Below are 23,743 nucleotides of genomic sequence, written 5' to 3'. Positions count from 1 at the left end.
TACACGCCCAAATCATGTCGATTATTGAGTTATGGCAGCGATCCATATCCACGGTGTGTGGCTAGAGTCCCGCGACGATATGCGAGTGGCCGGACGGATTTAGGAGACGCACCGATATCCAACCGGCCATTTCCGGTTTGGCAACTCGCCGATCATCCACCAGGGCGCAGTATTGAAGCGTTGCAGAGTTGTGCTGAGTCCCACTGCATCAGACAAGGCTCCGTGAGGGAAATATGAATACCATGGTGAAAATATGAAATATGATCACAATAACGTCGTACGCCATGATCTGGCAGAATTAGCATGAACTTGAAACATGTCGTACAACGTGATTGGCGCAGGATGTGTTAACACTTCCAGCGCCAATCACTGATTTACACGTTTCTGACGGCCAACCGTTGAGTGCCATTCACGTGTTAACACGTTTCTGGATCGTTTAAAAAAAAAAAAAACGATTTTAATACCCTATTCCATCCAGGGAGCCTGCTGTTATCATAGGGAATGGGTCTTGAGATTGCAAAAGTCCAATGCCGCCGCCTGGCATTCTCAGTATTCTCAGTCCTTGCCCCACAATGGTGGAATGAACTACCCATCCCAGTTAGGACAGCCGAATCCCGTCCAATCTTTCGCCGTCGACTAAAGACTCACTTCTTCAACCATTATCTGAAATGATAAAAAAAAAAAAAAAAAAATCTAACCCCGACTAACCTTAATGTCATGCACTTGTCCTAATAAACTAACCTACACTGTAACACGCAACACTTTGATGAACATTGTTACTCAGCTGATAGAGTTATACCCTTCTTGCTGTCTTGTCGCACAGAACTTGTAAGTCGCTTTGGATAAAAGCGTCAGCTAAATGACTAAATGTAAATGTAAATGTAAATGCGGCCGGTATTGCACATCCTTTGAAACGTTGAGTCTTTTGCTGTGCGTCGATGATATAGGTCCGGGTGGACTATTCTTAGTCGGACAAGTGTAGCGGTTCTAATGCTCGGACTGAGAAGAAACAATTACTCCCATGGTGGATTCTGTGTTGGATTATGTTGGCGGAACGATGGACATCAATACTTGGAATGGCGATCAGATAATTGGAATATTCTTTTCGGGTTACATCCTAGTCAAGGTAAGGGCTATATGGTATCAATCTTGCGTTGATCCAATAATGTTTTCATTGCGATCCGAGCGTATGTGTGTAACGCTACACCATAACGTATTCCGTTGGTGATGAGCATCGAAAACTAAACTAAACTCATGTGTTGTCAAGTTATTGTTATAAGGAACCCAGTCCAGACTGCATCCCCTTAACAATTGTTTGTATTGAGCCGTATTGTATTGTACCCATTCTGCAATGTGTTAAATAACGTTTGCATCCATTTCATATCGGTAACGTTACCACATTACGTTAGCATTTAAGCTATATACTATACATGGATATAGCCATTCACATTAGCATGTAGCTAACAACACCGGCGGTCTTTTGTGAGACTAAACTATCCGCTCTTGGTGGTAAATTGTGTTGCTGATGGTTTTGTTTCATCAACAAAATGAGAGGCAGAACACACAGTGAATGTATCCGTTTGTTTATTGCAGTTTCTTTCTTTGCTGAAAATATATGTTCTGTTGGCAAAATGATCAATAGGGTCCAGCTGTGTTTCTAAACAGGAAGTTTAGTGAGCGTTCAGCCTTCTCTGATTGGTTGAAATGGCCTTCATGTCTGAACAACATCGCCGCCTACTGTTTTGGCATTGTACTACATGTAACGGTTGCTGGTGCCGTGGGTACGCAGTTATACACGGTTGTTCACCTGTGTTCACCTGTGTGGACGGAGTTTATTTTTTTCAAACTTCGGTTATATTAAATCCAAACGCTCGTGTGGACAGGGCCTCATATTCAACACGGTACAAATTTTTATCGGATTTACGGATTTTTTTATCTTTTTTGCATTTTGACCGGAAGAAACCCAGTGTCAAATGACTATAGTATTGAATCCATGGCTATAATATAGAATATAGATTTAGCTCTACAAACAAGGTGACCGATTACATTGGGTTAATGGGTGGCATGAGCCTTTGCACTTCCCGGAAGGGGCGTGGCACCCAATGTGTTAAGTATCTTATTATGGTAAATATCAGACTTAACATATTAAGCCCTAGCCATATTTCAAGAAAATGTGCCTAAAAATACATACCTAAGTAAATGGAAGATTGCTCCACTTCTGCAAGGTCCACTTGCATGTTCTTGGTATCTAGGGACATCTATGTGTAACGTTCCCCCCGGTCCTGCTTCACAACTCCCATCTGTCCATGGACATTCCCCACTCCTGAACTATGTCTTTCAACCACCAGGTGGCCTAGTTCAGTTGGTTCATCTTTGTTGTCTTGTATTTATTAATTTCCTTTCAGTCATCACCAATCTGTTGTTTGTTCATCTGCTGTCTGTGCTGTGCCCCATTCTCTAGTCTAGTTTTGTCTCCCTTGTGTCTGTATCTATGTGCTGCTTGGTCTCGTCTTGTTTCAGTATATTAACCCTGTTATGTTTTCTGTTTAGTTGTTCCTACCCAGCTGTGTCTAGTTTACCAATCACCCTCATGTCTCTAATTAGTCTGTGTATTTAAGTGTTGTCTGCCCAGCCTTCCTTGCTGGGTCATTACTCCTGTTACCCTTGTTCTGTTCACCCTGTGTGCTGTCTACCTTGTGTACCTCCCATGAAGCTTCCTGTATTTCCCTGTGAGTCCGTTCATGTATTGCTTGCCCACGTTTTCCAGCATAGCTGAGGTTTGTTTTTGTGTTTGAAGTTCGCTTTTATTTATTGCCAAGCCTTGTAACGTTCCTTGTTTGCTACGTTCAAGTAAAGCTTGTTATTTACAACGTCGACTCGTGCCTCGTCTCTCTCACCCTCCACTGCCTTTCCTCGTGTCTAATTCTGCATTTGGGTTCTACACACCTCCACCACCGTCATGCCATCTAAACGTTCCCGTCGTAACACTATGTAATGCATGGAATGTATTCCCAGTGTCAGATATACTGTGTCTGTTACTAGGCTTGAGTAAATTGTAATGAACCAAAGGAGAATTTGACTGTGAATAACACCATGCTAAAATTGACCAGACGTGAACATTTTGCCACCCAGACGCATGCAATTTGAAATATGAATATAGAATATCAGGCCTATAAATGATCTTATTATGGCCAAGTCACACATCTATGGATTGGGCCAAATCTCCCCTTTCCAATGGCAGAGTTCAATCTGGATTTAGTACCACCAGGCGCCCCTGATAGGGCAGCAAAAACCATGAATGAAATCTACTGTAAGTACAGTTACTTTTTTATAATATAAAATGTAAATAGCTCCGCCTTTTTCATCAGATTGCAACGCGTTTTTTTGCTAGACGTTCACAGAAAGGTAAAGAAACGAACTATGTTCTATTTTATGGCAATAACGTTCAGGTTTGTTCAACCCGTGAGATATCACGCTGGAAATCAGATGATTGACAGGGGCTGGCGTGAGCTGGGAAGTGTAGTTTTATGAAATTCGAAAGCACTGGGTCTCTTCTTTCAAAAGACTACACAAACGTATGCCAGCTTCCTTTATTTCCGTCTAATTCATCAGGTTTCCACTGGGATGCGCCAAGATATTTATCAACTCATAATTTAGCTAATAACACTTAAAATCATTGGAAAACATACATACGTAGTGCTGAAAATATACACTTTGACTGCTGTTTTGACATGGTTATGGTCTTTACTCTTGGCTACATTTGAAAAAGAAACGCATTCTCGAGCAAAACATACCTTTAAGTTTTTGGCCTTTCCCAACTTTTTGCATCATCTCTTCTGTAAAGTAAAAGAAAGACAAAAATTATTGGAAGTAACACTATTGACATGCGTGAGCTTTACGCACACAGGTTGCTTTCTGCAGTCTATGGATTTAAGTCACTGAGTCCATGGGCTGCAGTGGAAGGAATACTATAGTAATACTACATAGTAATACTATAACATACCTCTGTTGTAGATGGCAGCCACGTCTGCTTTACTTTTTGGACCACATTTCCTCTTTGGCGGGGGCTGGTAGTCCGACAGGCCAGAGTCTGAGGTTTCACTCTTCAAACCAGAACCTTGAATAGAAGGGGGGGAACTATACTTTTTTAGACTAAGAAAAATATAAAATCATCATTATTTTATAGATTAAGAAGAAAGAAATCAAGATAATTTTATAGATTAAAAAAGTATATATTTTATAGACTAAGAAAGAAAAGTCAAGGTTATTTTAAGTAAGAAAAGAAAACATGGTTTGTACTGAGCTCTTATCAATCTACAACAAAACCTCCTCTTACTTATTGACAAATAAGTAAAAACAAGGACAAATACAGTCCCTTTATTGTGGGTCTAATCTTTCCTTCTAAATATGAAGTGGTATTGACCTTGATTTCAAACCCTACCCTATGCTGTTGATCCTCCAATCACAACTGTTGCTAACCCTGACCCCAAGGAAAGAGGGTGGGGCTTGTCAACAGCTGACACCGCCAGTCTACCGCTGTTATATTGGTTGTGCATGAATGAAGTTCCACGTACTGTCAGGAGGAAGGAAGCCGTCAGGTCCTGAAGGGAGGAAGCCTCCGAAACCCCAATCCAGCATCAGCTTCAGGTCCGCTTCCTTACCGCCCCCCAACTCAAACGCCTTACCACTCCGCTCCCCTGCCAGCTGCAAGGACAAGGTATGGTCAAAATACAAGAAGCATCTGTAAACTGCAAACACAAGGTACGGTCAAAATACAAGAATCATCTGTAAACTGCAAATACAAGGTATGGTCAAAATACAAGAATCATCTATAAAATGCAAATACAAGGTACGGTCAAAATACAAGAATCATCTGTAAGCTGCATTCCATTATAAAGATGCACCAATGTGAACATTTTCACAAATACCCATAAACATTTTCTGTTGTGGCCAATACCTGATATTTATCCAATTTCAATTTGGTCTGTATAAAAAAAGAAAAAAAAATCCCACAGTAATGACTTTTTGTGCAAGAAGTAGCTAGACAGGTTGTACATATATATACCCCATTCTGCTCATTGGACCGATGCAGATAAACGAAACAAAAAAACCTCATCATCATCATCGGCCAATACCGATATGGTCGCTGATACTGTATATCGTACATCCCTGATAAAGTTCCACCCATAGAACTTGAATTGATAACAGCCGTTTGAATAAATGGTTTTTGAATGGTGTTTTGGCTGGTTAACTATAGTGGTCACAGAATGATTGATTATGTCGTCACAGAATTAAGTGTTTCTTTTGGTGTATAAGACTTGGAAAATTGACATGTTACATTGTCAATCAATGTCAAACGAACAATGAACACGTGACAGCTGTGACGACCATCTCAACATGTCGGACCACACAGAAACAACACCCTTCTCCATTACAACAGCCATCTAAAAAGGTGACCCATCTCAAACCACGCCCTCTTTTCTTGATCCTCCTAATCACAACTGTTGTTTCCATTTTGTACGAGGGGAATTCAGAGAGGGCCTTTCTATTCATTCAAGCTCTGCGCTCTCACCACATTTGGGCAACTGTGGAGGATCAGTGTGTGAGGAGGAACATTTCCTGGAACTGAACAAAGTAAATGAAGACAGTTTCCCTCCAATGGTTGCTATATATCTCACAATGATTCATCTTTATATGGAATGTTTCTTCCACAGAGGGGACCAGAATCACAGTTGAAATTAATGAGGTTCAATAGGGTTGATACAGAATACAGTATTCTAAAGTAATGTATATAATACAGTATACAGTATTTACAAGTGCTGAATTTCAACATCCATAATATCTCTCTCTTGGCTATATAACCCCGCCTCAGATGTCGTGCTGCTGCCAGATCGTAACTTTGTGTTTCCCAGTTAGTCGTGTTATTCTGCTCTCGTATAGTTATTTAGTCCGTTGTTCTCTGACCGTGCCTAACCCTTTGCTGTCCTCCTTCCCCGCAGTCCTATACCTGGTTCTTTTACCCGTGATCTCTGGCTCTGGATAAACATGTTCTGACCTCCGCCTGCCTGACAACTCTCCTTGCCTTTTCCCGGAACGTATGAGGACCTGTACTCGTTTTGACCCCTGCCTGGCTGACTACACTGTAACCCGTGTATCGAGCACTGCCTGACTATCCTGTCCCGCACACGCCCCTGTGTAAATCGACCTCTGCCTGGATACCCGTCTTTACTTTTTTTTTTTTTTTTTTAATCTTTTTCCCCCTCCTTTTTCCTCCGATTTTCTCCCATCCCAATGTTAATCGTTATGCCAATTCCAAATCCCCTTCCTTGTCCCTGCGCACTTATCCCCCACAGTCGGTCTGGGAGAGTGGAGGCTATCACGTGCTTCCTCCGACACACGTCCAGCCAATCAACCGCTTCTTTTCACCCGGCAGTACGGACTCTCATTGAGAGGGCGTAGCGTGTGGAAGGATCACACTACCCAAGTCAAGTCAATCAAGAGATTTATTTGTCACGGCATACAAGTATACAATGAAATGCGGGTGGTCTTGCCCGCAACGATGTGCAAATAACATATAATAGAATTAGAATCAACATTGTGCAATAAACAAGTAACATTGTGCAATAAACAAGTAACATGTTAGGGCATATCGGTAGCTATGTGGCAGGGGCTCAAAACGATGACAGACTACAAAGGCACCTCCCTCAAACTGAACAGTGACATCTCCTTAGCAAATGACCTCAATACCTTCTATGCGAGGTTTGATGCTGGTAATAACAACACCAGCCCACAAGCCACGGCAATGGGGGGGGGGGGGGGGGGGGGGGTCTGCTGCTGATGGAGACTCAGTGTTCAGGGTAACAGAGCATGAGGTGAGGCGAACCTTTAAAAAAGTGAATATCAGGAAGGCAGCAGGACCGGACGGCATCCCCGGCCGCGTCCTAAAAGTCTGTGCCGACCAACTGGCCCCGGTATTCACTGACATATTTAACCTGTCCTTAGAACAGGCTGTCATCCCCACCTGCCTGAAGAAGTCCACTATTATCCCTGTACCCAAAAAATCCAAGCCTGCTTGACTACCGCCCTGTAGCTCTCACCTCCATAGCCATGAAGTGCTTTGAGAAGCTAGTAAAGGGCTACATCTGCTCCTCCCTCCCCATCAACATGGACCCCCTGCAATTTGCATACCGCCCCAACAGGTCCACGGAGGACGCCATAGCCCATGTGCTGCACACAGCAGCATCACACCTGGACAAGAGGAAGGGGAACTATGTGAGAATGCTATTCATCGACTACAGCTCGGCATTCAATACCATAGTCCCCTCCATACTCATAGCCAAGCTCAGGGACCTGGGCTTGAACTATGACCTCTGCCAGTGGGTCTTGGACTTCCTGACGGGCAGACCCCAGGTGGTGAGAGCAGGCAACTGCACCTCCTCATCCATCACCCTCAACATAGGGGCCCCCCAGGGCTGTGTTCTGAGTCCCCTCCTCTACTCCCTGTACACACACGACTGTGTGGCTCAGCGGAGTAGCAACACAATCATCAAATTTGCTGACGACACAGTGGTGGTGGGCCTGATCTCTGCCAACGACGAGAGGGCCTACCTGGATGAGGTCAAGGTCCTGGCGGGATGGTGCCAGGAAAACAGCCTCTCCCTGAACGTCAGCAAAACAAAGGAGATGATTGTGGACTTCAGGAGGTCGGGGGTCAAGGACTACAGCCCCCTCAGCATCGACGGGGCACCGGTTGAGAGAGTCAACAGCTTTAAGTACCTCGGAGCCTACATATCCGAGGACTTGACATGGACCACACACATTGACAGTGTTGTGAAGAAAGCACGACAACGCCTCTACTTCCTCAGGCGCCTAAGGAAGTTCCAAGTCAGTCAGAAGATCCTTAAGAACTTCTACTCATGTACAATAGAGAGCATCCTGACTGGCAACATCACCTCCTGGTTTGGGAATAGCACTGCACAAGACCGAAGCAGACTACAAAGAGTGACACGTTCAGCCGAACGCACAATTGGAGGGGGGCTCCCCACCCTCCAGAACATTTACAACAAGCGGTGCAGGGGCAAGGCTAAGAGAATCATTAAAGACTCCAGTCACCCGAACAACTGCCTCTTTGAACTGCTGCGGTCAGGCAAGCGATACCGGAGTCTCAAGGCGAGCACAGAAAGACTCAGAAGAAGCTTCTATCCCCAGGCCATCAGGCTGCTCAACGAACAATGAACACTACACAACAACAACCATCAAACGCACATAGCACACACATTCACACGCACACACTCACTTTAAACAAACACACTGTAGCACCCACTCCCCACACTTTATAGCACACACTCACTTTAAACAAACACACTGTAGCACCCACTCCCCACACTTTATATTTATTGATGAAGGATTGCACTACAACTCGTACACCTTACTGTAAATTGTACCTAAATTGTACCTCATCCCATTTCTGCTTTGCACTATATAGTATTGTACATTAGTACACTGCATAGTATTGTATATTATATGGTAACTCAGTTACGTCTATTCTGCATCGAACATTGTACATATGTCTATACTGAACACTGTGACCTCATTTTCTACTTCTAATTTACATGCTATACTATGTTATTTGATACTATCTTGTCTAGCACAGTCTCTGGAGCGTAACAGTAAGAAGCATTTTGTATGAAAGTATTCTGTACTTCTGTATGACAACTATTAAAGAAACTTGAAACTTGAACTATGTACATAAGTTATTTACAGAGCATGGAGGACATACTAGGTCCTTTGGTAGTGTCTTTCTGTACATGCTAATTTATACAATCTCCGGTTAAACTATACTATTTTACCCCCCTTAGATCCTATCCGCGCTGAGCAGGCGCCCCGACCGAACTGTAGGAGTCACTGTTTACAACGACCCGGACCCACCCCGCCAGCTTTCCCACCCTCTAATACAGCCAATTGTATTAGTGTGAACGGCCAGCCAAGCTGGTGACAACGCCGGAGCTGTGAGCTGGATTCGAACAGGCGAATCCAGCTGCTCCGGTGTTGGTGACGAACGCAATCTCCGCTACGCCACCCGACCGCCCCACACGCAATATTCTTTACTGGATGGGGGATCGGTCGACTGAGACTCCAGCGTGGTTGCATATTGAGTCCTCCCACTGCGGAAAAACCTCATTGCAAGCTTTGATTAGCTCAGCTCTTCCGTTAAAATTGGATGCATACCGACATAACCCGATAGTGCATCACTCTCTTAGAATCTGGATACAATGTAGGAAAAGGTTCGGTCTACAATCAATGTCGTCTTGGGCACCAATCCCTTGCAATCATATGTTCCCACCGTCCCTATTGGACTCTGCTTTTAAGATCTGGAGCAATAAGTGTGAGAGAGAAGTAACGTTGGCGCAGTTGTAAACAGGACGGCAAGGCAACGTATCGTTATAGAGAGCCGAACGGCTAATTAGATACAACCATAATATTGTCGAGCCATTATTGGCACAGTATAGTGACTTGTGTAAGCGAAGTAACGTGGAGAGACTTATAGTTGAACCCAGCGACGTTCTGGACATAACTACTCATTGAAGACTTCCTGTGGGTTAGCTTTAAGTACAAACGGAGCTAACTAGCTATCATCCATGCCAACGGGCTTTGGACTAATAGCTATTAATCGTGCCATCGGGCGCTAGGAATACAAGGACCAGTCCGTACGAGACCCTCTTTCCCAGCGACGACAGGATTATCCCACCAGTCTGCAGTTTCTCTGGAGTCGGAGCTCCAGAGAGAAGTACCGTCTCCATCTACCATCTTGCTTTTCCCTGTACTGCTTCGCTTCGTCTCCGTCTCACTCCATTCAGAGCTCCAACGGTCGGGTACCCGTAGTATAGGAACTATCGTTACCGCGGACATTGTGGCATTGATATTAAAGTAATAACAGGAGATCTGTGTTCATATTCTATGTATGCTTTCTATCCCTATTAAAGTGATTGTTTAACTCGGTTTCACTGTCCCCTCGCAGTTCATGGAGTGTCCGCCATTTTGTGTAACTATATTGTCTGGCTAACTAATATCTCTAGTAGTGGTTTAATCTAAACATTTAAATACAGTCAGGGTTGTGTAGCCCCTTAGCTACATCGACCCTACATTCCCCCTCTCTCACTATTATCAAATCACATTGGGAGGATGATCTGTCTGTAGAATTTTCGGATGAACAATGGCAATCTATTCTCCGGAATGTTCACTCTTCCTCAATATGTGCCAGACATGGGCTCATACAGTTTAAGGTGCTACACCGTCTACATTTCTCAAAGGAGAAGTTGGCTAAGTTTTATCCAGGGACAGATCCTTTGTGCAATAGGTGCAAGACGATGACTGGTTCTCTCGTTCATACATTCTGGTCGTGTCCAAATTTATATAACTATTGGACATATTGGACCAGAGTGAGAGACTGACATATTTAACCTGTCCTTAGAACAGGCTGTCATCCCCACCTGCCTGAAGAAGTCCACTATTATCCCTGTACCCAAAAAATCCAAGCCTGCTTGCCTCAACGACTACCGCCCTGTAGCTCTCACCTCCATAGCCATGAAGTGCTTTGAGAAGCTAGTAAAGGGCTACATCTGCTCCTCCCTCCCCATCAACATGGACCCCCTGCAATTTGCATACCGCCCCAACAGGTCCACGGAGGACGCCATAGCCCATGTGCTGCACACAGCAGCATCACACCTGGACAAGAGGCAGGGGAACTATGTGAGAATGCTATTCATCGACTACAGCTCGGCATTCAATACCATAGTCCCCTCCATACTCATAGCCAAGCTCAGGGACCTGGGCTTGAACTATGACCTCTGCCAGTGGGTCTTGGACTTCCTGACTGGCAGACCCCAGGTGGTGAGAGCAGGCAACTGCACCTCCTCATCCATCACCCTCAACATAGGGGCCCCCCAGGGCTGTGTTCTGAGTCCCCTCCTCTACTCCCTGTACACACACGACTGTGTGGCTCAGCGGAGTAGCAATACAATCATCAAATTTGCTGACGACACAGTGGTGGTGGGCCTGATCTCTGCCAACGACGAGAGGGCCTACCTGGAAGAGGTCAAGGTCCTGGCGGGATGGTGCCAGGAAAACAGCCTCTCCCTGAACGTCAGCAAAACAAAGGAGATGATTGTGGACTTCAGGAGGTCGAGGGTCAAGGACTACAGCCCCCTCAGCATCGACGGGGCACCGGTTGAGAGAGTCAACAGCTTTAAGTACCTCGGAGCCTACATATCCGAGGACTTGACATGGACCACACACATTGACAGTGTTGTGAAGAAGGCACGACAACGCCTCTACTTCCTCAGGCGCCTAAGGAAGTTCCAAGTCAGTCAGAAGATCCTTAAGAACTTCTACTCATGTACAATAGAGAGCATCTTGACTGGCAACATCACCTCCTGGTTTGGGAATAGCACTGCACAAGACCGAAGCAGACTACAAAGAGTGACACGTTCAGCCGAACGCACAATTGGAGGGGGGCTCCCCACCCTCCAGAACATTTACAACAAGCGTTGCAAGGGCAAGGCTAAGAGAATCATTAAAGACTCCAGTCACCCGAACAACTGCCTCTTTGAACTGCTGCGGTCAGGCAAGCGATACCGGAGTCTCAAGGCGAGCACAGAAAGACTCAGAAGAAGCTTCTATCCCCAGGCCATCAGGCTGCTAAACGAACAATGAACACTACACAACAACAACCACCAAACGCACATAGCACACACATCCACACGCACACACTCACTTTAAACAAACACACTGTAGCACCCACTCCACACACTTTATAGCACACACCCACTTTAAACAAACACACTGTAGCACCCACTCCCCACACTTTATATTTATTGATGAAGGATTGCACTACAACTCGTACACCTTACTGTAAATTGTACATAAATTGTACCTCATCCCATTTCTGCTTTGCACTATATAGTACTGTACATTAGTACACTGCATAGTATTGTATATTATATGGTAACTCAGAACATTGTACATATGTCTATACCGAACACTGTGACCTCATTTTCTTCTTCTAAATTACATGCTGCTATACTATGTTATTTGATACTATCTTGTCTAGCACAGTATCTGGAGCGTAACAGTAAGAAGCATTTTGTATGAAAGTATTCTGTACTTCTGTATGACAACTATTAAAGAAACTTGAAACTTGACATCTATATTTTTCTGCAATATTTGGAACCAAAATTGACCCTTCCCCTATAATCGCAATCTTTGGAGTGGCACCAGAGGATATACCTATTCACATAAAACACTCGGAAATCATTGCTTTTTCTACCCTAATTGCTAGGCGTTTAATACTTATGATGTGGAAGCAGGAGGCCTCTCCCACACATGTCCAATGGACCAGAGATGTAATGGGGTTCCTGCACTTGGAAAAGATGAGATGCACCTTAGGAGGCTCTACGGATAGATTCTATAAGACATGGCAACCTTTTTTGACGTATATGGAGAATGAAAGGTTGGGTACACTTCCATAGTTGACTCTATGAGACTATGTTGGGACCTCGGAGCAAGTTGAAGATGTGAATGTGTTTTTGTTTTTGTTTTGTTATGTTTGCATTTTACTTATTTCTGTTAGTTTAGTGTTTGCCTAATGTGAATCTGAGTTGAATCTGGGAGGGGGGGGGGGGGGGGGGGGGGTGGGCTGGTGGGAGGGAACTGGTGGGAGGGAGTGGGGGTGGGGCGGAAAAAAAAGAACCAAAATGGATGATTCTCTATTTTGACACTGACCATATCCTGTATGTATCCATGCTGGTTGAAAATGAAAATAAAAGTATCAAAAAAAAAAAAAGCTTAGGCGACTCTTTCGAAGTTGGTTAAGGTTAGAGTTTGGAATCAGGGCAGACGTTCTATCGCCATGCTCTAAGACAAACTCTAACCTTAACCAACTTCGAAAGAGCGCCTAAGCATAACCAGTGTAAAAACTTGCAGTCCCACGATTGGCCGTACATGTCACATGACCTGGCCAATCAGAGACGCGGAAACACGAACGCGTTGGAGAAAGGCTTCAAGCGCCCGGTACAGGGCAGAAAAGTCTGTCAATTAATATATATATACTTTTGTATAATGTCCATAGCTCCGCCATTTCTTACCGGATTGCGACGCAGTTTTTTCCTAGACGTTCACAGAAAGGTAAAGAAACAATATACATTGTATTTTATGGCAATAACGTTGAGGTTTGTTCGATCCGTGAGATATAATCACGACATTCACATCAATATTTGTAAACGAAAAATGGTTAGACTTCCTATGTCTGTGGCTGGCGTGAGCTGGGTAGTGTAGTTTTATGAAATTTCTATGTCCACCGAAAGCCCTAGGTCTTTTTTAGGACTACAACGATTTCATGATGTGTCATGTCCTCGCGTCTAAATCATCCGGTTTCCGATGCAATGTGCAGAGATTTTTATAAGCTCATATTTCGCTAATAACACTTAAACCATTGCTAAACAAACATAGTGCTGAAAATATATACTTTGACTGCTGTTTTGATAGGGTTAGGGTCTTTACTCTTGGCTACATTTGAAAAAGAATCACATCACTTAATACGAACTGTATTCATCTATTTGTGATGTGAAATAAATCTCAGCCCAATACGGGGCTCATCGGGCTTAAGAGGTTATTAAGTTATAGCTATATATATAGTTATATACGTATATAGTTATATAGCTGGCGCAACCCAATGCTGGAAGATGTCTGGTGGTGTAAAAAGAATATATATAAAACGTACTTCTTTTTACTATTATGTACCCTCATACTATGCTACTACTCGTATACTACTACCTATTATGCTAAATATGTCTACACTACTATGCATTCATAGTGTAACACTCAAGTTTGACACTATTTGACGAACAACGCCACTGACCCTTAGCTGCCAGAGATGTACCCCTCCTGCTGACTTGTTGTTCACAATCTGTAAGTCGCTTTGGATAAAAGCGTCAGCTAAATGACGAAATGATGAATTGTAAATTGGTGTGAAAGGTTCTGATGGTGTGAACGGTGCAACAAGAGGTCTGTAAGACAGCGTTGGTCTCTTACCTCCATGATCTGGTAGATGGCATCTTTGTATATGGGCAAACTGGCAAAAGAGTTCTTGCAGAAGCACTTGGTAAATGCAGAAAACGGCAAGAGTCCTTCTGTATAGGTCTGCAGAAAGGATGACACAAAGAACACCAAGTCACTGTCTATTTAGACTAGACATCTAAAGTGTTCCTGTGGGTCAGGCATACGGTATATAGATTGAATGAATGACATTTCTGACCTCAGAGAACAGGCCGTCTCCAAACCACTCCACTCTGCGCATTCCGGGCGGAGATAATCTAGTCTTCCATGGTATAACCGATCCAGGCCACCAGGAGAAGCCTTTCACCTTCCCCCAGATGAGCTCTCCTGTGAGGAATCCCTTCCCATCCTAGATAGGCAAAGGTGGAGGAAGAGAGAAGAAATGTAAGATATTCCTTTATTGATCGCCTTGGGGAAATTCGGGTGTCATAGCAGCATGGGGGAGGGGAGGTACAGGTATGGACAGGGTAATGGGTGAAAGACATGAATATACGGTAGGCAATCAAATCAAATCTGAAATGAAATATGAGAAAAATAAACAGTATACACAGGGTGCAGGTGAGGGTCATACATTATATCCGTGCAGGCCAAACTACAAAATAACATTTTATAATTGACTATTCTTTTTGACAATTCAAATATATATATATTTTTTAACAAATAGTGAAGCACAAAATGTTATGTTTAAAAAGGCAGCAAATTACATTTTGACCTGATCATGATTACTTAGGTTACTAGACAGTTGAAGAACTTACTAAATACTAGGGCTGACCTTGACTAAGGATTTGTATAGTCGAATTTGATTGGCCGAAATTTGCAGATAGTCGACTGATAGTCGACTACCAATGCAATTTTTTTTTTTATTAAATAAAGATTCATATTTTTTTCTTCTTTTTTTATCATTCCATTTGGGCTGTGGGGGGTGCTTAATGTCTGAAGGAGTCAACTGAAGGCTTCTTGTCCTCTGCGAAAGCATGCAATTGGTGGATGGATACATCTTGATATTTGTCTAGTCTATTGTGTTCATTAGATGAGTAAAATCCTCTCAGTGCCTTCAGTGTTTTCTTTTTTTTTATCTACTTTTTCTCCCATTTTCTATTTTTCTCCCATCCCAATTTCGTATCGTCCAATTCTACCCTCCCCTGTCTCGAACGCTGTTAGGCCATGCCTCCCACAAGCCGGCTGCAATGTGGACGAAGCCTTAGATCACGTGTCCCCTCCGGTACTCGAGGAAGCAGCCGTCGCATCTTTTCACCTGCACAGCGCGATCTCTCAGCGTCGGGGGTCTGCATGGGAGGGCACGCCGCCCCCGTCGCTTCCTGATTCTGCTGCGCAAGCGCACCAACCGACCTGTAGGAGTCGCTGTCCACAACGTCCGATCCCCACCCATCAGCTTCCCACCGCCTAATACTGCCAATTGTATTAGTATGAATGACCAGCCAAGCTGATAGCAATGCGGAGAGCTGGGCTCGAACCCAGCGTCTCCTGCATTGGTGGTGAGCGCCTTGCCCACTGCACCACCTAGCCGCCACTGCCTTCAGTGTTTTCTTAGGCAGTTAGCATCTCTGCTATGTGCGCCATTAACGTTAGCCACGCTTCTAGGCCTCTTTGCTTTTGGAAAGAATGATACAAAAAAATATATATTATACTTTTTATTTAAAAACAAATTTGCATTCGACTAAGAGGTTGGCAGTCGACTACTGCTCCAATTTCGATCGATTAGTCGACTATTCGACTAATCGGGGTCAGCCCTAATAAATGCTTTTACACTTTGTTACAAAGAGTAGGTGTCACTGTTACCTGGTAAACGTGGAGGCGCTTCCCAACCCTGGGACTTGGCGTTGACATAATGGATTGTGGACTCTCAATTTTCACCTGAAAATCAACCATATTTTGATTTGATATGTTGTATAATAGGTTGTATAAGATCTTTTGAAGGAGTAAACGTAGGAGTGTACAGTATATCTTACAGAACATGTAAGTAAGTAAAACTTTATTTGTATAGCGCCCTTCTCAGCACTAGTGCACAGAGTGCTTCACAGCATTTTAAAATGTGAAGAGGAAAAAAAACATAAAAAATTTGCTAAAACACCAGAATAGACAACGAAAAACTAAAACAAAAACAAGAACAAAACAGACATGAACAGAGAGAAAACGGCTATGAGTGTTTAAAAAACCTGCCTGTAGAAGTGGGTTTTTAGCTGCCTTTTAACTCAATCAGCGCCAGATGGCACTGTGTACCATGTGGTAAGAAGGCCACCGCTTTAAAGTATAGGAATACATGGCGGTGTTTGCAGGGCTCAAACTATATTATATATCATAGCTATGCATATAATACTATTGCCCATTTGACATCGAGTATCTATCGTTCAATTTGTGAAAAAGAAAAAAAAATGTCATCCATACATTCCCGTTTTATACCGTGGTGAATATGAGTATAGTTTTAGAGTAATCCTGTCTAATTCCAGAAAACGACGCTATGCAGCAATACGTGCATTTCCCTAAAAACCGTGCCGTTTCTCGCCTGTATCAACAATCAATCTGAAATCAATGCTATATTATCGGTATTATGTTTAATCATGAATGCATGAAAGGGTGGGTGGGGGGGGGGGGGGGGGGGGGTCGTTTTTCTATGCTTTGATCGTCACCAACGGAATACGTTACACACACACCTTACACATACGCTCGGATTGCAGTGAAGGGATTCTTGTATCAACGCAAGATTGATACCATATAGCCCTTACCTTGACTAGGATGTACTCCAAAAAGAATATTCCAATTATCTGATCGCCATTCCAAGTATTGATGTCGATCGTGTTGCCAACATAATCCACCAAAGAACATGAACCGGGAGTGCTTGATTCTCCTCAATCCATGCGTTATAAACGCTTGTCCTGCCCGACAAGGAAAACCCCGCCTGGACACTTTAGATCGACGCACAGCTCAAGACAGAGTTAACCTGACTTTATTCGTGAGTGGCGTCCAATGAGTTAAAGATGAGCTCTGAGGGAGTGGTTCTCAGGGCTAAAGGGAGGGCAGGGCGTTCCAGAGCCTTGGGGAAGTCAACTTCCAATTTATAGGTGTTCTAAATTCATCAGCAATCCATTCAATTCCTAAAGGATCAATAGGCGGACACCGATTTTTGACACCATTTCAGATTTCTTATTATATCAACAGTAATCGATAGATTAATCAAATAAGATGTTTTGACAAAAAAAATTAACATTGTTCCGGTAGGAAGCGGGAGCTAAAACAACAACATCCAATCAAAACGAACAACCAAGTCAAATGACTGGAATGGGTGAGCAGTCTCTCAAACCCTCAGGTGACACGTGCGCTTGTTTAATGCGCATAACAGTTGTGCGCATGTACAAAAGCCTGCTGTTAACACATAGCTGCCTGCTAGCTACCTAGCGGGGTGTGGCTTTGGAGGTATCCTGATGCGTTCTGATTAGAAAGGACGTTGTCAAATTCAGTTTAAGGATTTGAAAATGTGTTGAAAGCTATGCCCAAAATCAACGCCTATAATAATATAGTATAGCACCTTTCATACAAAAATTGCAGCCCAAAGTGCTTCACAGAAGTGATGTAGACACAAAATAGACATAAAATGAGCATACGATTGGCATAATTATAGACAGGCATAAAATGTATTGATATTAAAACCTCCCGAAGATCTATGAAAAAAATACAAAATTATAATAAAAATAAAAATATACAAATATTGTAATAGATTTCAGTCATTAAAATATATTTCAAGAAAAAGATTGTAATCGATTTTCCATTTATAGGGGGCGGGGCCGGTGTCATGAAGTGAGGTCGCACCTTCTAACTGCTCCCCTAACTTTTACAAACTAACACTTTTATCTTTTATTGTCATTGTTATTATTATTATTATTGCTGTTATTGTCCTGTGAAGTCTTGTTTATTATTATTGTTATCGTATTGTGTTGTATCTTCATGTGGGAGAAAAAATTAAATAAAGAAAATTGTATCACAAAAGAAAAAATTATTTCCCATTGATTATAATAGATTTCTGACATTAAAATCCTTTAGTGATCAAATCCTGTTGCAGAAAGGAAGAGGTAGACCTATGCTATGCCAATGTTAACACATTGGACGCCAGACCCAAGATAAGTCAGGTTAACTCGCCATCGCTTGAGCGTCAAACCCAAGAAAAGGCGGGTTTTGGTCGTTATTTCTTTTATTCGCTATTTCAAGTCAAGTCAAGTCAAGTCAAGTCAAGAGTTTTATTTGTCACGGCATACGAGTATACAATGAAATGCGGGTGGTCTTGCCCGCAACGATGTGCAATACAGTGGGTACAACATATAATAGAATCCAATACAAAAAAAATTGTGCAATAACAGGTAACAGGTAACATGGTGTGACATCAAAATCGGTATCTGTACATAGTTATTTACAGAGCATATAGGACATGCTAGGTAGCTTTGGTAGTGCAATACACTGTTACTGTTGCTAATACTGATTTAAAGTGGCTTTTCCTTTTGGCAATAAGTGTGAGTGTGTGCGCATGAGTGTGTGCCCGCTCATGTTGAAGTGTTAAAGTGGCTGCTAGTGTGTGAGCGTGCACAGCGTGCGTGTCGTGTGTGTGCTCATGTGTGCTTATGTGTGGATAGTTCAGTGTTCTGTGGTACTCAATGTTCATTGTTCAGGACTCTGATGGCCTGGGGGAAGAAGCTAAGCCTAAGCCTCTCTGTCCTAGTAGCTGGGGTTCGCAGGCGTCTGCCTGACCTCAGCAGCTGAAACAGGCTGTTATTGTGGTGGTGGGGGTCTTTCATTATTCTGCAGGCTCTGGATTTGCACCTCTTGTTGTATAGAACCTGCAGGGGAGGTAGTGCAATACCCGTGGTACGCTCGGCTGAGCGCACCACTCTCTGTAGGGCCTTCTTGTCCTGTGCCGTGCTGTTTCCATACCAGGCAGTGATGTTTCCGGTCAGGATGCTCTCTACAGCTCCTGAGTAGAAGGACTGGAGTATCTTCCCCGATACTCTGAACTTCCTTAACTGTCTCAGGTGGTAGAGGCGCTGTTTCGCCTTCTTTACTACTGTGTCTATGTGTGTTGACCATGTCAGGTCCTCTGAGATGTGGACCCCCAGGTACTTAAAGCTGCACACCCTGTCCACGGTAGCCCCGTTAATCATCAGTGGTGTGTGCGTCTCCTGCTGTCCTCTCCTATAATCCACGATCAGCTCCTTGGTTTTACCAATGTTCAGGAGCAGGCTGTTGTCCTGGCACCAGCGTTCCAGTACCTCAACCTCCTCCCGGTAGGCCTTCTCGTCGTTGTCCGAGATCAGCCCCACCACCACCGTGTCGTCTGCAAACTTCACTATAGAGTTGGAGCTGAACTTGGCCACACAATCGTGTGTGTAGAGTGAGTACGGCAGGGGGCTCAGAACACAGCCCTGGGGGGACCCGATGCTCAGGGTGATGGTGTTGGAGGTCTGACCCCCCACCCTGACCGCCTGGGGTCTTTCGCTCAGAAAGTCCAGTACCCAGGCGCTCAGGGCGGAGCTCAGACCTAGCTCGATCAGCTTGTCCACCAGTCTGGTGGGGACTATGGTGTTGAACGCTGAGCTGTAGTCAATGAACAACAGTCTCACATAGCCCCCCTTCTGACGGTCAAGGTGCGAGAGGGTGCTGTGCAGTACCTGGGAGACCGCGTCGTCGGTGGACCTGTTTGTCCTGTATGCAAATTGCATAGGGTCCATATCACTGGGGAGGGAGGCACAAATGTGGTCCTTGACCAGCCTCTCGAAACATTTCATGACCACAGAGGTGAGTGCCACCGGTCTGTAGTCATTTGGACATGTTGGGGAGGGTTTCTTCGGTACAGGGATGATGGTAGACATCTTGAAGCAGGCAGGGACCACTGACTCCGCCAGGGATTGATTAAATATGGCGGTGAACACTGGGGCCAGCTGGTTGGCACAGGACTTGAGTATGCGTCCTGTTATGCCATCTGGGCCAGCAGCCTTCCTGGTGTTCACCTGCATAAATGCTCTTCTCACACTGTGTTCCGACAACAAGAGAGCGTCCCCGCCCCCCCCGCGGTTGCCCCCCCCCCCCCCACAACAGCCGGCGCGCCAGTGACGTCACTAGCCGGAGAGCCAGCAGCGCCACTGTCTACACCAAACCGAGCGTAGAAGGTGTTGAGCTTGTCCGCGAGGGAGGCGTCGTCGCTCCCCATTGAGGGGGCGCTGACTTTATAGTCAGTTATTGTCTTCAGTCCCTGCCATAATCCTCTTGTGTCGTTTTGTGCCATTTGTGTCTCCAGTTTGTCAGCATATGTCCTCTTAGCAAGTTTAACAGCCTTGCGTAGAGTATAGACTGAAGCCTTATACTCCTCCATGTTTCCTGACTCTCTACCCAGGTTGTAGGCGGTGGTGCGAGAGTTCAGAGCTGCTCTAATAGTGCTGTCCACCCACGGTTTCTGGTTTGGGAAAACCCGCACCATTTTCCTGAGGACAATACCATCAGCTATTGTTGTTATGTAGCTCACCACTGTGTCTGCGAGCTCGCTGACGTCACTGGCGCTTCCTTTGAACATATCCCAATCTGTGTCTGTAAACACGTCCTGGAGCGTGGCCTCTGATTCGTCGGTCCACTTCTTTGTCTCACGTAACACGACGGCGTCACGTGATCTTTGTTGATATGCCGGAAATAGCAAGATGGAGTCGTGGTCGCTCGAGCTTGAGGACCCCGTTAATGGCGGAGCGGCTACTGCCTTGTAGCCGGCTCTGAACGGGGAATAACAGTGGTCGAGTGTGTTCTTCCCTCTGGTGGAGCAAGCGATGTGCTGAAAAAAGGACGGCATCACTTTCTTCAGGTTTGCCTGGTTGAAATCGCCGGCCACTACCATTGCTGCGTCTGGATGTTTGATCTGGTGTCTGTTGAGGTGATCGTGTAGTTCTCCCAGCGCTTTGCCCGTATTCGCGTGTGGGGGAATATATACGGCGGTCATGATGACCGCGGTGAACTCCCTGGGGAGATGAAACGGACGGCACAGGATAGAAAGGTGTTCCATGTCCGGGGAACACGAGTTCGAGAGAACATGCACCCCTTCGGGATTAACCCAGGAATTGTTCGTGAGGAGGCAGACCCCGCCGCCGATGCTCTTTCCTGAGGCAGCCTTTCGATCTGCACGTAGTACGGTGAAGGCGTCCGAGGGAGAGATGCTATGATCCGGAGTCGCCGACGTGAGCCATGTCTCCGTGAGACACATGATGTTGATGTCTCTCATCTCCCGTTGGAACCGGACCCTCGCCCTTAGGTCATCCATCCTACCCTCCAACGAACGGGCATTCGCCAGAAAGATGGATGGAATTGCTGGGCGGTAAGCAGCTCTTTTTAGTCTCAGCCTAATACCTCCACGTCTCCCTCTGTGTCTCTTCCTGCCGTACCCTTTGTTCTTTTCCTTGCCGCCATTCTCCCGTCTGATTTCTGCTGGCCATTCTAGGTCTAAAGTGTCTCCAAACTCCTCTTTGAGCCCGGGGTTTAGGTCCATAAGTGTCTGACGGTCGTATGACGTACCCGCCAGTGTTGCTTTAAATAAATAATAATAATAATAATAATAATAATAATAATAATAATAATAATAATAATAATAATAATAATAATAATAATAATAATAATAATAAAATAATAAAAGTTCCATTCATAATCCATGGAGGGAGCCTGATTGGGAATGGGTCTGAGATTGCAAACATCCAATACCGCCGCCTAACGCCTTGCGGCCGGTATTGCACATCCTTGGAATCTCTCTGGCTCCGCCTGTACGTCGATCTAAAAAGTCCGGTCCAGGTTGTCCTAGTCGGGCAGTAGTAACGTTTATAACACATGGATTGGGGATAATAAAGCACAGCCAATGTACTTTGGTGGATTATGTTGGCAACACGATCGACATCAATACTTGGAATGGCGATCAGATAATTGGAATATTCTTTTTGCAGTACATCCTAGTCAAGGTAAGTGCTATATGGTATCAATCTTGCGTTGATCCGAGCATGCGTTCATTGTGATCCTGTAGTATTATGTAACGTTACTCCACAACGTATGCCGTTGGTGACGATCGAAGCATAGAAACCCCCCCCCACCCTTTCATGCTTGCATGATGAAACAAAATACGGATAATATAGCGTTGATTTCAGATTGATTGTTGATCCAAACGAGGAATGGCACGGTTTCTAGTGACATGCACTAAACGCTGCTTAGCGGCGTTTCATGGGATTACACAGAATTACTCTAAAACTATACTCATATTCACCACGGTATAAAACGGGAATGTATGGATGAAGAAATTATCTGTTTTTTGCATCTTGACCGGAAGAAACTCAATGACAATCGAATATATTATTAGATCCATAGATATAATATTTAATATAGTTTTAGCACTGCAAACACCGGCATGTATCCCTATTCATTAAAGCGCTGGCACACACATACGACCCACACCTCTGGCGCTGAATGTGTTAATAGGGGGAAAATGAAAGTGAGAGAACAAACAAACAAACATAACACTAGGGATTTTCTAATGTTCTAATCATTAAATATATTTTTTAATCCAACAGTTTATGCTAATATAATTTTGTCTAAAAAATATATATTTTCCCTCGTCTTTACCGGCAACTACACTGTGTAGTGTATTGAGAGGGGACCCTATTAACTGTTACACCACTGAGTGGCATGCTGGGTACAGCTCGCTAGATAGCCAGGTAGCATAACAGTCTGTTAACAGCTGGGAGAACAGAAAAGAAATATGAAGAAAGAGAGACTGGAGATGTTAAATGGTAGCAACGTTTTGTACGTTTGCCATGTTGTTTCACAAAGCTCTCACATTTCAAGCATCAGTGATGTAACATTCAGAATTAATGCTTTTGTTCCCGGAAATACGCTAGCCTGGTCTGCTAGCGTTAGCAATGACAGCAGCCAGCTAGCTTGCTTGTTGGATTATCTCACATTCGCTATTTAGTTCAAACTAAATGTTTTAACATGGGGAGGCGGGGTATCTCCCCGAACTGGGGTGTTCAGATTTCAGATACTGGGGTAGTATTCTCAAGTACACCTACCGGCTCATCTTGGGACTCCTTTTTGTCTTCCATCGCAAGATCTATAGGCTTGTTCCGGGCACCGGCGCCAGCCTGAAACACTGAACGGACCTGTGGCTTCTGGCGTAAACTTGTCTCCCAGCCATAACTTCCCCTACTGGACCTCTGAGAAATGGACACACTCTCATTACACACACATACAGAACACACACATGCAAGTATAGAATGCACTCTCCCACCTCTCTTTCATACACACATATACTGTGTTAAAGGCGATGCACTAATCAAATCATTAAGTTGGCCATCTAAAAAAAGGAAAAAATAGGATTAAGGAAAGAGCAAATGACTAAGTAAGATTGAAAACGAGGGTGGGAGGTTGAGTGGTCTGGAGATCCACCTTTAAAAAAGTTACTACTTGGCACACATCTTTGGTTCTTCAGACTACTGAAAACAAGCATACAGGCAAAGAAAAAGAGTCCAATTAAATGCATTCAAGAGCCATGAATATTCTAGCTCTGCTCGCCACTCTTCTCTGTCTCGCGCTCGTCTAGACAGGGTTGTCC

The 23,743-nt window shown here is 44.3% G+C and overlaps 1 protein-coding gene across 1 annotated transcript in view; it reads right to left on the bottom strand.

The window, feature by feature from the left end:
- dnmt3ba (DNA (cytosine-5-)-methyltransferase 3 beta, duplicate a) overlaps positions 1–23,743 on the bottom strand; it is a 77,416-nt gene that overhangs the window by 35,187 nt on the left and 18,486 nt on the right. The window contains exons 8-14 of the mRNA XM_084333566.1: positions 23,202–23,345; positions 15,913–15,987; positions 14,312–14,461; positions 14,089–14,196; positions 4,575–4,704; positions 4,004–4,117; positions 3,795–3,836 (exon numbers count right to left, since the gene is read on the bottom strand). Coding sequence (XP_084189692.1) covers positions 3,795–3,836; positions 4,004–4,117; positions 4,575–4,704; positions 14,089–14,196; positions 14,312–14,461; positions 15,913–15,987; positions 23,202–23,345 — 763 coding nt within the window. The remainder of the gene's footprint in view (positions 1–3,794; positions 3,837–4,003; positions 4,118–4,574; positions 4,705–14,088; positions 14,197–14,311; positions 14,462–15,912; positions 15,988–23,201; positions 23,346–23,743) is intronic.

Source organism: Notolepis coatsorum (assembly GCF_963971535.1).
Source record: "Notolepis coatsorum genome assembly, chromosome: 17".
In the NCBI taxonomy this organism is placed as follows: domain Eukaryota; kingdom Metazoa; phylum Chordata; class Actinopteri; order Aulopiformes; family Paralepididae; genus Notolepis; species Notolepis coatsorum.
The sequence above is the reverse complement of the archived record's forward strand: the minus strand, read 5'-3'. Positions and strand labels throughout refer to the sequence as shown.